This window comes from Brassica oleracea, chromosome C4 (genome assembly GCF_000695525.1).
Source record: "Brassica oleracea var. oleracea cultivar TO1000 chromosome C4, BOL, whole genome shotgun sequence".
NCBI lineage: Eukaryota > Viridiplantae > Streptophyta > Magnoliopsida > Brassicales > Brassicaceae > Brassica > Brassica oleracea.
The window spans coordinates 50,867,944-50,882,579 of record NC_027751.1 but is presented as its reverse complement, the minus strand read 5'-3'; the positions used below and the strand labels follow the sequence as shown (position 1 = coordinate 50,882,579).

At 30.7% G+C, this 14,636-nt stretch overlaps 2 protein-coding genes across 2 annotated transcripts; both read right to left on the bottom strand.

Annotated features, from left to right (window-relative positions):
* Window positions 1–980: 980 nt before the first annotated feature.
* Window positions 981–1,945, bottom strand: LOC106341439 (putative B3 domain-containing protein At4g03160). Its single transcript, XM_013780212.1, has 2 exons — window positions 1,748–1,945; window positions 981–1,655 (listed from the first exon to the last, which is right to left on the bottom strand). Exons 1-2 carry the CDS (start codon window positions 1,898–1,900, stop codon window positions 1,068–1,070), a joined length of 741 nt encoding a protein of 246 aa, XP_013635666.1. The 5' UTR covers window positions 1,901–1,945; the 3' UTR covers window positions 981–1,067.
* Window positions 1,946–10,639: 8,694 nt separating this feature from the next.
* Window positions 10,640–13,436, bottom strand: LOC106340743 (phosphoinositide phospholipase C 6-like). Its single transcript, XM_013779591.1, has 8 exons — window positions 13,059–13,436; window positions 12,777–12,973; window positions 12,438–12,573; window positions 11,862–12,119; window positions 11,464–11,787; window positions 11,224–11,376; window positions 11,052–11,138; window positions 10,640–10,966 (listed from the first exon to the last, which is right to left on the bottom strand). Exons 1-8 carry the CDS (start codon window positions 13,434–13,436, stop codon window positions 10,673–10,675), a joined length of 1,827 nt encoding a protein of 608 aa, XP_013635045.1. The 3' UTR covers window positions 10,640–10,672.
* Between the last annotated feature and the right edge of the window lie 1,200 nt (window positions 13,437–14,636).

Here is a 14,636-nt window from a genome sequence, read left to right as displayed (position 1 = left end):
CTTATATGTTATATTTTTCTTATATGTTAGATTTTTTCTTATATGTTATATTTTGAATTTTTTAAAACAACTTTAAATTACAAAAATTTAAGTTTTCCTTAAGTATACGACTAAAACAATTAAAATGACATGTATCAATTTGATGGTTGATTTGAAAGCTTTCAAAATCATATGGAAGGTAAAAGTCAAAATAATTCAACTGTGAAAACAATACTGTTCACTTTTTTCAAAATGTGTTCGATGGAAAAAATAAGGTTTTTATGTGATAATTTGTTTAATGTCCAATCCGATCAACCCATGATGTATTAATTATAGTTTTGTTCCATTATTTTTAATAAAAATTGATCCGATCCATCGGAAAGAAATTATATAATAACAACAAAAATATTTTATTTATATAAATAAAATGATCAAATATATAAAATAAACTATCGATAATATATACAAATAAACTCATCCTGCGCAAGTCGTCTTATCCTAGTTTCATTACTAAAATGAGGCTGTTTGTTTAATACAAAGTTTTAAAACATCCTAGATATCCTATGCCAAAAAAAGAAAAAACAGAGAATTGTACTTGTACTTGCATCACATTAAACCGCAATATAGAAAAACAGTTCTATTCGCACTATGTTCAAGATTTTCTATAATACTGATTCAGTAAGCTAGTGATGTACTAATAGGAAAGCTATAGAGAAAGAGAAAAACAAATAGTTTTTGTTACATTTTTATCAAAAATCAACCTGCTTGAATTTATTTTGTACCCTTTGATTTATCTTCTATACTAAACTCTAACCCCAACTTTATGGTGCATATATATTAATAAATTTTGAATCAAAGAGACTTCCACAATAATTTATTTTTCATGAACAAAACAAAAACCACAATTAAACATAACACAAAAATCTGTAATCATAATCCTTGAAGGCAGCCTCAATCAAAGCCTTGTAAAGGACCCTAATTGTTAGTTGACAAGCCTGAAATCTCTTTTGTACTATCCTCTCTTCTAATTACCAAAAAAAAAACAAAAAAAAAAAAAAACAAAAAACACAAACGACTAAAAACCCTAATTAATTTGGATTCGGAAAGACAGACTTCGAGATCCTCGAACTCAGAGGCCCCGTTACAGAAAAACTAGTACTGTCAATAGCAAAGCAAATCCCACGAGTGACTCTATGCCTAAACATCCAAATAGTGAGAAAATCACGATGCTTCTCGAGGTCATACTTGTCCACGAAGTCTTTCCACCCCGAGGTCAACACAGGCGTGTCCTCGCCCCACATCTTGAACTTCATCGTTTGAACCTCCCCGTTTGATCCGTACACCGAAACATCAAGCCCCTCAGTCCCTAGCGGAATCTCAGAATGTTCTAAAAGAGGATGCATCTTCTTCTGCACTTGCTGCTTCCCTAACATGAGCCTGCATTGACCATTCTCCACGTCGCTCATTGTCAGCTGCTTCTTTATCGGTTCGCTGAATAGCTCCGCCACGTCAGCATCACCGCTGAATATTTTCTCCACCGGGTCGGGCTTGGTGTGGCTCCATTCCTGAAGAATCATTAGGGTTTCCTCGGTATCGTCTACCTCTGTCTTCCCTTTTGTACTCTCCATAGATATTTTATCATCCTTCTTCGAATGCTGTTTCTCTTTAGCTTTACACTTTTTACACGAACACGATTTTTGAGGAGCTTTACTTTTTTTTTTTTTTTTTTTTTTTTTTTTTTTGTAACTTAAAGAGGAGCTTTACTTACTTGTTGTAATAATAGAGTCGACGATGGAGCTGCATCTTCTTCTTCTACTGGCTGATATCGAGTATCTTGGCTTAGTTTTATTAATGTTTCCGCAGCTTCTCTGTCTTCTTGTGTTATTACAACGCTTGTGGTCTCCTCTTTTGAAGTCACCATGGTGTGCAACAAGTCTGCTATGCCTTTTTTCCTTCTTTCTTTCTGTCTTTTCTTTACCATTGTGTTAATGTTTACATAAACATCTCTTCCGAACAAAAAGGTAAAAGTTATTGTTCCTTTTTAAACTCGTGAACAAATTCCCATTCAAGCATGAATTTGTTCCTTTTTTATTTAATTACTTTCCGTCTAGATATATAGAGATATTAGTTTAAATTTTAACATAAATTTAAAAGTATCAGATAAGTATCCAAAATCAAATAATTAAGAAAGTGTTAGATAAGTGAAGAAAAACTTAAACTGTTGGCAAAGTTTAGTTTTTAGATAAATACTAGATGTTGACCCGTACACCTGTGCCGATGATTATTTTTATTTTTGTGCGGATGATTATTTTTATATTTACACACATAATTATTCATCTTACATGATTAATCGTTATTTACCATATTACTAATTATTTAATATAAATTTTAAAACACAACAATTTTATAGTTCACATGAAATAATTTAATTTCTTTGTTTAAAATTTTTAGGATAGCATATTTTAAATCATGTGATAAACAATTATAAATTGAAAACTTTTATTGGTTAGGGATCAAAAATTTAATTGAAAAGTATTATATTAAATTAATATTGCAAATTTACTACAAAATTTTACATGGGTTTAGTTATAATTTAAAATTAATTAGATATTTAAAAATTTATTTTAGTTAAAGTGAACTATACATTTAATTTTTAAATAGACACGAAATTAATTAAATATTTTAAAAATTTTAGTGAAAAATGAAATGTACATTTATTTTAAATAATTACGAAATTAATTAAATATTTAAAAGGTTTCTTTTAGTGAAATGAAGTATATATTTATATTGTAAATAAAAGATATGAAAAGATTTTATTCATATACAATTTAAGAGAAAATATAGGCTCTATTTGATTTGTTTGTTTTAGAATAATTCAAATAATTCATATATTTATATAAAATTTAATTTTAATAACTTTATAAATTAAGGGTGGTCCAAATAAAAAAATTACATATGAATTAAGTCATGATTTCTATTTTAATAGTATAGATTACAACTCCTTTAGTTGAAAAAAACTCTTCTGCAGTTTTTATTTGCATGAGAAATCCTTGGAAATTCACTTAATTAACACACTTATTAACTTTTTATATTATGAACAAAATAAAATAAAACAAAAACTAGATTTTTCACCCGCACATCCGTGCGGGTAGATTTTCATTTTATAAATATATAACGGATACCAAAACTTTAAAATATATTTATATTTTAATGTTATATATTGTGTAAATCTATAATGTTATTGGTTATGTTTCTTATTCGATATTATTAATGTATAATGATTTGTTTTATATATTTACTTTATTATTAATTGTTATTATATATTAATATATTTTCGAGTTTGGTAAAATAAATTCATAGTATGAAATAAAAAAATTGAGAATCTCCTTCATTTTTTCTAATTTTTACAGACTAAATACAATACATTTTAAAATTTTATTTAGTTATACTATAAAATTGATATTTTCTTAGCATAATTTTTATTTTTATGTTGTTTATTTTAGTATATTGTGGGATTTTATAAGTATATACATTATAATAATACTATATTATTAATTATGAAATCAATCGCTGCATTAATTTAAAAATATTTTAATAATTTATTAAGATTTTTTTAGGTTTTTTAACATATTTTGTTATAAGTAAAAATAAAATTTAAATTTACAGTTAAAATTTATTTATTAATATCTATATAATTTATAAGATTTTTTAGAAATCTTATATATTAAATAGATTAACTTAAATAGTCAAATAGATGTAATTGATGAAATAGACCTAGTATGATTTTTATGGTATTTCTTTTAATAAAGAAGATATAGAATATAATTATAAAATTTGAAAAATAGCATACACTTTTATTTTATCTTGTTTCATAATAAAATTTTATTTAAATTAATTTATAATAATATATATTATTAATTACGAAATTAATCAATGGTATTAATTTAAATAAAATATTTTAAATTTTTAAAAAGATTTTGTTAGATTTTTTCTCAACATTTTGTTATAACTAAAAATAAAATTTAAATTTACAGCTAAAATTGATTTATTATTAATATCTTTATATATTGAATAGATTAATATAAATAATTAAATAAATGTAATTAATGAAATGGACCTAAATAAGGCTAGTATGACTTTTTATGGTAGAGAAAAAAGGTACTGAGAAAAGATTAAAAAACAACAAAATTCTTAAACAATCCCGCGCGTGGTCGTCCTTTTACTCAGGTGGGCTTCTATCCGGCCATAAGCCCACTAAAGCACAGGTTAAACATGTTAAATAACAAAGTCAATATAGAAGTTGATAAAAAAAAAAAAAGTCAATATAGAAGATAAACGAGTATCTTGTTGCGGATTTCCCCATATTTTTCGGGAACTAATAACAAAGTCACTATTATTCGACTTTTTACTATTCAGTTTAATCTTATCGAACAGAGAGAGTAACACACAAAATGAAGAGAAGAAAAGGAAAGCAGCAACGACGTTCTTCCTCCTTCACCCCCGCGAGCTCCTTCGATCGTCCTCAATGTTATTATTTATATTTCTTTTATTAAATGATTTCTGCTTTGGCTTGATCTGAAAGTGAAAAAAATTTGACCAGTTTTGCATGTCTCTTAGAAACTTTTGCTTGTAAATAATCTCAATTTAGGGAAAAAAAAGTTTAGAATTCATTTTCATATATATAAATTATTGTAAGAACATTGAATGATGCTTTCTCTGATGCTTTCTCTTCTTCTCATCTGATGCTTTCTCTTCTTCTCGTGGTATGAGGGACTTCATCAACTGTACTCATGATACAAATCTGGCTGATCTAAAGTACTATGGGAACTCCTTCACTTGGTCCAATTACCAGGGAGCTTCTGTTATTTCAAAGAAACTTGATAGGATCTTGGTAAATGACGACTGGCTCCATAAATTTCCTAACTCTCTTGGTGTCTTTGGGGATCCGGGGATCTCGGACCACAGTCCGTGCCGTGTCTTTCTTGATGTGGAAAAGCCAAAGACTAAACAACCCTTCAAGTTTTTCTCAATGCTAAATGATCATCCTGATTTTGAAGTGGTGGTTAAGGAATGTTGGAATTCTCTCCCATTTGATGGCACTAAAATGCTGAGGGTTTCAAGGAAGCTAAAGGCTCTCAAAAGCATCATCAGATCCTTCAGTAGAGAGAATTATTCAGGTATTGAGAAAAGGGTTTCTGAAGCGTTTGACGACCTCACTCACTGCCAGCGAATTGTCCTCTCCTCTCCCTCTCCTCAGGCTGGTATAAATGAAAGATCAGCATACGATAAATGGATTATTTTGGCTAAAGCTGAGGAGTCTTTCTTCTACCAACGCTCTCGTGTTAACTGGTTAGATAAGGGAGATAGCAACACTGGATTCTATCACAGGCAGATGAGGACTCGAAACTACATGAACCAGATTCTTTATCTGAAGGATGAGGCAGGCAACTTGATTGACAGCAAAGAGGAAATTATGGCCCATGCTATCTCTTTCTATCAGGACCTTCTTGGAGGAGAACTCGTTTCTTCAGCCTCATCTCTTGTGGATATTGAACAGCTTCTCTCCTATAGGTGCTCTCCATCAGTCTCGGACTCTCTCTCTGCTGCCTATACTAGTCAGGATATCAAGACTGCTTTCTTTGATCTACCAAAGAATAAAGCACCAGGACCAGACGGGTATCCCTCAGAATTCTTCACGGCACATTGGAGCACAGTGGGTCAGGAGGTTACTGATGCAATCCAGGAATTCTTTATCACAGGCCGCCTCCTTCAACAATGGAATGCTACGATCTTAACATTGATACCCAAGAAAAAGAATGCTGATAAGATATCTGAGTTTAGACCAATCTCTTGTTGTAATACAGTTTACAAGGTGATTGCGAAACTTCTCGCAAACAGGTTGAAGAAAGTCCTTCCTTCTGTTATTTCCAACACTCAGTCGGCTTTCATCCCGGGGAGACTCTTAGTTGAAAATGTGCTCATGGCAACGGAGTTGGTCCAGGGATATAATTGGAAGAATATCACAAAGCGTTCCATCTTGAAGGTTGATTTGAAAAAGGCTTTCGACTCTATTAATTGGAGCTTCATCTTTCTGATCTTGAGAGCACTTGGCTTCCCGGATTCCTTTATCAATCTTATATCTCAGTGTATCACTACCACCCGCTTCTCTGTTGCTGTGAACGGTGAGCTTGGTGGCTTCTTCAAGGGAGCAAGGGGTCTTCGTCAAGGAGACCCGTTATCTCCATATCTCTATGTTCTGGCTATGGAAGTCTTGGGTCAAATGCTTAACAAAAACTACAGCACTAGTTTAATTGGCTACCATCCGCTAGCGTCTGATCCAGTTGTCACACACTTGGCTTTTGCGGATGACATTATGATTTTCTTTGACGGGGCTCAAGGATCTCTTCAGCAAATTGTGTGCACTCTAGACAGCTTCTAAACTGAATTTTAGATTGGTTCGGTAATTAACTTTCAGATGTGTTGAATTACATATATCGCTCTAAACTGAATTACAATATTTCTGATAATAATTCATCCAAATCAGATTAATTTTTTTCATTGCATTTAGTTAAGTGCTTTATCTAAGATATGAAACTATATTTTCATAAAATTATATGAAATTAAATTTTAAGGATATTTTTAATTAATGTATTTTTATTAAAAAATAACCATCTAAATAAATGCAAGATAAATAAGTATATTTAAAACAATTACTTATATAATTAGATAGAGATCAAATAATTATTTATTTTCAATTACAAGATAAATATTTTAGTAGAGGTATTTACTTACAATATAATAAGTTAGTATATTATAATTATATATTTTTTTAAAAAATTATAAATCCATTGTAACTTAGATAGGTTTAGAGTAATTTTAATAACTAAATAATTTACCGGAAAATATTATGTAAACTATTTTGTTTTTGCAAAACATACAATCTTGCAAACATAAATTTGACTTCGCCACAAGCATTAAACCAAACATTCAAAAATAAAGCATATAAATTTTAACCTTAAACAATATCCTATTACTTTTTTTTTGTAACTTAACAATATTCTATTACTTTCGTTATAAATTTAGGGAAATTGGTACCCACTTCTACTTAAAGAACCCGATTTACTTTAACAAAAGACGGAGAATATTAAGAGCTTCATAAAAATTTATAAAGATAAAACCAGAAAGAAAAACAATGGAACCAAAGTCTGCTGCACCACATGCAAGTCCACCACTTGATTTAACAAAGCCAATGTCTTCGGTTAATTTCTTTCAACAGCCAATACATTGTTTATATTTTGACGTCATGTATTTGATGTTATTCTTTGCTCAACAAAAATTCTATAATAATTCTTATTTTTATGCTACACCAAGTAGAACTGTTAACCATCTATCAATAATATAATTTATTTCTTACTTAATCCTATTCAAAATGACCAACAATAATTTTTCCAATTACAGCCAAATGAAATCATCAACAAAATTTTATCCTACTTCATGTACAAAGTTTGTAGTTTTTTACTACAAAATGATTAAACCATCAATAACATATATTTATATTTATCTAAAAAATATATATATAACTACATAATATATAACTACATAATCCGCGCGTAGCGCGGAAACAGACCTAGTTAATCTAAAAGTAACAAATAACAATGAATGAATCCCACATCGGAGACATTAAGTAACTAGCGTGGTATATAAGAAAGAGCAAGTTATTGAAAAAATAACCAGTTGGCTTTGAGGTGGTTAGCTCATGAGTCTTCCTATGTTATCATATAACCCTTGAGGCCTTGACCCACTAGGGTACGTTCAACTGACAGATACATACACTAACACACGGTGATGCGGCTCGAAAGAGCTATCGTCTCTAACACTAAAGATTCATGAGCCAAAGCCAACTGATGTTTTTACCTTATGAATAATGGATTAGCTCAAAAGTCCAAAGAGAAAAATCGCACATGAATTCTGAGATTGATTGAAATATAAACGTCGTATAATTTCTAAAATTTGATTTCTGGACTTGCATACTTTTAGCTTTCTTTTATTTCAGTTTTCAACTTCCAAAATATCAGTGCTATCTATTTCTATCTCCCTGTCTCACTACACAATACTCGTAGTCTCGTACCGTAGAACCCAAGCTACACGAGACTACGATAATAGACAAGACACATTTCCTTCTAAACCCTGATAAAAATGTGAAAATCAATGGGGTCAACAGTCAATTTGGGACTAAGAACGCTTGCTGTATGGCAGATTCACAGTCTCTCATTACAGTAATCTCATCACAAGATAGAAGAATCGAAGCTCAAGGAGTGCTGTATGATATCTATCATTTATGTTCTTTATTTTCTGTTGTGTCTTTTCATTACGTCCCTCGGCTCAGCAATGTCGATGCTGATGCCTTAGCTAAGGGAGCTTTGTTGATCTTTGTTAACTCTGTTTGAGTTTAATTTGAAGTAAGGTTTGTCCAAAAAAAAAAATTGGATTGGATATTTATTTTGAGAATTCTTTCAAAAAAAAATGAGAAAAAACATATAGTTTAACAAAGGAGAAGAGAAATACAGTATATGATGAATACCACCACCCTGTTGTAAAATTCTATACATCTCAATTATGAACTAATTCAATAACAGCTTTGAAAATTCCATATGTGGATCATGATCATCTTATAATTATGCTTTAACATCAAAAATTCTTCTCACATCAGCTTCAACACCAGCATGTAGACCCTTTTCCTCTTCTAACTCTCAATCGCTTACCACAAGAAGCGCCTCCTAATACTGTACTCGTGTTGGAATTGCACGATCCGAATCCAGATGCAAAGTGATATATCATCATGAAGCTCTTCCAAATATCAAGTGTGTTTTGAACTAGAAGAAACGTTACCTATTCCAAAACGAAAAAAGGTAATAATCAATATCCAAATTAAACTGATTTCCTTTTTCTAAGATAAAGTTTACCTTTTGTAATTAATTAACTATAACGCTCCCCACATCGGAAACTTTAAAGAAACTGACGTAGTATATAAGGAGGAGTGAATTATAACATAAGTAACCAGTTGGCTTTGAGGTGGAATGCTGATGAGTCTTCTTGTGAAATATCATATAACCCATAGCCCAATAGGGTGCTCATCAACTGATAATTATTTAGTAGAACCTCAATAAATTAATAATTTTTATAAATTAATAAATTTTGTCAGTTTCAACTTGAGCCAATTCAAAATTTGACATAAGTCGATAAAATAATAAGATAATATTTTTTTAAAAGAAAATTATATATAAATATATGGTCTCAGTAAAATTATAAATTAATAATTTATATCTATACATATTTTAATATTTTATATAAGTAAGAATCTATTATTATATTTTTTGTTTTATATTCACAATGGAATTATCTTTATATTTTCGTAACACTTAATACATTTTTGATGAAATTTAGTAATATTATATCTAAAACCACATTTAAGTTCTACTATGCAATATATATTATGTACACCAAATAATATAATAAAATTAATACAATTGTCAAATTTTCAAAAAAATAACAATTAATATCTTTACACTAAAATAAAGAAACTTTTGTAAATTAATATCTCTATAAGTTAATAAAATTTTAAAATCCCAACATTATTAATTTATAGATGTTTTATTATACTAATAATGAATTAGCTCTCACGTAATTTTCTAAATTCTGATTTCTGGACTTCCTTAACATTCTTTTGTTCTAGTTTTCGAGAAAATTTGTTTGGATCATCTTACAATTAGATTCTCTATACATTATTTAAGAAGTGATTTTGTCACATGTCCTCTCCATAATCATTTTCACAAAAATAATATGACATGGTTACTAAAATTGATGACATGGCTTATAGCTTAATATTACATGGACAATTACATTAAATGTTAATTTATATTTTTGGTAAACTTTTTAAAATATGGTAATAACTCATATATTACATTTAATGTCGATTTATATTTTTGAATTTTTTTTAGAATATGGTAATAATACATAAATAATCATTAAAATAAATATATTCAAATATGGTATTAGAAATTTCGAAATATCATTTAATTATATATATTTTTAAATTATACAATTTTATTCTAATTTTTTAAAAATGTATACAATTTTTTAAAAAAACATTTATAAAAATTTAATCATAAAATCATTAGTTTCTTATATATGTACAAATTTTATAAATATTGTTTAATTTTAATTTTTGATAATTATGCAATTTTGTACAAATTTATTTAATATATTTAATTAAAATAAATAGATAGAAAAATATTTCTAAGATTATAATTTAAAATATATACATTCATATTCTTAAATATAATTTAAAATAAATAAAATTATTTTTATGTTTAATTAAATCAAATTTATATTAAAATATTGATAAGAAAAGGAAATTTACAATATTAATAAAATTTTATTTTTAAATATAATTTATATTTATCTGTTAAAAAAAATTTTAAGTTTTTTACTGAACATGGTACAGAAAAACACATGGTTTTATATATTGGAAAAAATTATAAATTCTTTAGTTAATTTTTTTTAATATGATAGATCTAAACACTATTGGAGATATCAGAGCAAAGATCCACCCACTCCTATTATACAATACCTCAAAAGGTTTTCTCAAAATGGTCCAAACTCTCTCAAACACTACCACTCCTATTAAGCCAAATCATTCAAAGATGAAACGCATAAGAAGCCGTACTGACTTCATTTTCTCGCCCTTCTTATCATACAAAGGAACAGATCTAATCCCTGGTCTTAGCTCTGAAACAGGCAAGCATGTTTGTCCCCCAAAATCATCCTTCTCAGACATATCATACTCTCTGACTTCAATCCTAAGCAAAGCAAGCTCTGGCACTGTTAATGGGAAGCTGAACTCTTCATCCCAAATTGGATACCAATTGTCTTCAATTATTTTTGTCTTCCTCTTTGCATTATCTGCTGGTACACCCACTATGAACATCTACAAAAAGATCACAAATCCACAATCTTGTAACGTTTTGAAAGAATGTTAGAAAGACACTATTTGGTGAAAGTGATATTAATACCTTAGTGTAGAAATCAGGAGGAGAATATGCGTCGAAATGAGTGTGACTGAAGTCTAGACGCCATCCATCTCCCATATACACTTTCACCTATTAATAAACCACATCAAAATGGCATGGCATTCAAAATGTTTGTAACATCCTTTATAGTATTGTTAAATTGTTGTTGACTTGCCTTTAACGTTTCTTTCACAGGAAGTTTCTTCCTAGGGTCAAAGACTTCCTCATGAAACCCTTTCTTCATCAAGAAGTTAGGTTTCTTGACATATCCGCAGCCTCCATTGGCTCTAAACATGCCGTGCATCAACCACAGAGATTTCCCATATCCCTATAATCACAAATAAATTGTTACACATATAGGGTTAGGCCTAAACAAAAGCCAAAAAGGTAGCGTACGATCCCTTTAGTTTGTTACCTGCATATTGAATGCAATCATTTGTGCTCCATGAGTCCAACCAATAAGCGGTTTGTAGTTTGATGAGTTAATTCTTGTTCCTTTCGGGTATATCCTAAGCAAATTCTTCTGTGTAAACCTTACAACATCTTGACTGTTGGATGAACATGTCCTGTCAAGTTCTTGCTCGCTTAAACTCAAACGTCTCACTTTATCAACCGCAACTTTCATCTCTTCTTTCACCGATCCCTTTGGTTTCCCAGCATGGATAGTGATCAATCGTTTGTATACTGGTTTCTGTTCTTCACTCGCTTCTTCTTCCTCCTCCTGCTGATCACTATCACTCTAGTTCAAAACTCAAAACTAAATTACAAAACAACAAACAATGTAAGACAATTATTAATCTCCTTTTTTCTTACCTTGGTTTCATAATCATCGCAAGATAACATACTTTCTAGTGTCTGAATCTCCTCTGTTCCAGGTGTTTCCTCCTCTGAAGATGGAGATACATTGCTACTATCTTTCTGTTTAACAAGCGGGTTTCTTGATTCAAGATACTCTTTAGGCGGTTTAGTTGAGATGATTATCCGATGAAGCAGCGAAGCAGGAGAAGGAAACTCTTCTAAGCTATCTGAGTCAGGGTAATACAACATTTGTCCAAATATCTTTGTAGCCATCTAAAGAACAAAGAACAAAAAAAGTTCACAAAACATCTAAACAAACTGATTAACTCACAAGATATATCCGTTTCACCAAGATAGATGTTTCAAAAAAAAAATTGTTTCACAAAGATAAAAATTTTGTGTTTTCTACACAAAAATTGTAAACTTCAATAAAATTAATTGATTTTATTGAATTAATATTGGTTAAAATTTATTGAAACTTGAAAATTACAGAAAACTATACATTTATTATAGTGATTTAATGTGTTTTTTTAATATGTGTGAAAACACTAGAAAATCTATATTTGTGGAACGGATGGAGTATTACGTTACCTCAGCCACTTTAGCTTGAAGATCAGCTGTAAGATGATCCTCTAAAGTGATGATAACCGGATAAGGCGAGCTAGAAAACGCGTAATCTCTTATCGATTTCAAGCATTTGATCAGCGGTACAGGCGTTGTAAGCGTTCTGAAGAAAACAAGAAGCCGTATGATCGGATATAAGATTTAAGGAGCTATAAACATTTAAAATTTTGATAATTTGGTAGCCATACAATGTATGCATAATAAATATTTAAATTTTGAGGGTCAAAGGGGAATGTTTCATCCGGTCGTGCCAATGACGATCTGAAAACGTTTTGTATTAAGATAAGAAAGAAGACAAATGTTGACCTTCCATGAAGAACATTGATATCTGTTCCAGTAGAGTTAGGCCAAAGATCAAGCTTAATGACTCGAACTCCTCTTTGCAAAGCTTTGATCACAGGGACTTCGCTACAATCGCTGCTAAGTTGATTCCCAGTAAGATACGAGTTGTGCCCCGTGTATATAAAGTAATGAGACAACGGAGCTGTCATGTCTTGATGCACCTGTTTCTGACACAACGTTTCACATTCATTGTAATAACAAAGTTTCGATTCTTGAAGAAAATATTATAGGGTTTAAAGATTTTACGTGAGACTTGATGGGAGGATTGAGATCGTCGTAAAAGAGGAAGTTGAAGAAGTCGTCTAGGTCAAGTCCATGGCGCGTGAAACGCGTGACGTGGTGTCTACGTCTTATAACCTCGTCGATTAACCGCTGAGCCTCGGCGACGGTGGTTACTGAATGGACATGGTGGTCGTCGAGGAAAGAACAGAGCTGCTCTGCCCCCATAACGCCGGATGATCGGTCTCCGTCGCCTCCACCGCCGACGGAGAATTTGCAGAAAGCGTCACGGACGTCGTTGGTGGGTTGGACTTCGTTGATCTTGAACTTACGGTTGAAGCATTTGAACATCTTGTAGTTGTAACTCCCATTGGAGTGCGACTCTGTCTTCTTCTCCTTCCCCATTTGTTCAAACTTTTCTTATAAAAAGAAGTTTTGGTTTTTAAGAATATAATTATTAGGGTTTACAGTGAATCAGGAAAATGTGTTTCTTCAGAATCAAAGAACTGATTTGGTGGTTCAGAGATTGAAGATGAGAAGGAAAGTCTCTATAAAAGAGGAGGATTTGAAGCAGGATCGTTTTGTAGTTTTTGTATTAATTTAAGAATAAGATTATATTATGTTACATATATATCCAAATGTGTTGCTTCCATGATTCATATAGGATCCGTAATCTTTTATCCATTAATATTACTACACCAGAAAATTTCAATTTCAAAAAAATCACTTTATTAATAATTATGTAGATCATTGTCAAAAATGTTACATTAAATTTTTAATATAGTTCAAATAAAACCGTTAAGCTTGAATTTTTAAAAGATGATACAAGTAAAATCATTACGTGTGAATATTTATAAAACAGATAAATCTTTTGTTTATATTATTTCTTATTTTTAAAAATAAATTCTAGATTTTTCTTTTCTTTTTAACTCTAGAAATTGTATGCAGGATTCATCAGTAAACGAAATCATGCGTACTTCGTGTACATCACGTCGACCTTGATTTGACTAGTAAAACTACATACTAACTTGGTTGTAACCTTTTAGCAAAAAAAAAAAAACTTGGTTGTAACCGCAAGTCGTGTACGTCTCTTTAATTCGTATGAAAAAGTATGGAGTGTTAGAAATATGAGAGAAGTGTTGTTGTGAAAGTTGTGTCTTTCTTATTAGCTCTCACTATCAATATATAGTGGAGGTTCATAAGGGTTTACACAAAGGAGAGAATCTACACATTTAATACATCTGACTACAAATATCTAGACTTGGTCAAAGCTCATAAATACTCCGGTTGAATGAGTCTTCATCTTGACTAGTCTTGGACGGATGAGACGAACCGGAGACGGGTGTAGACGGACCGGATAGTCGGGTCGGATGTAAACCTCCTTGATGGTTAATGGCAATCCACATATCCATATCATGGATTTATAACACTCCCCCTTGGATGTCATAACCATATCGGGCTTGTAATGTGCTAACGTTGCCTCATTAAAACCTCTCCCGGAAAACCCAAAACCCAATGTGGTAAAAAGGGAAACCAAGGACAGGAAAAAGAGTACAACACACATTACTCCCCCTGATTTGGACATCACTGAAGGTCCTTGAGTCT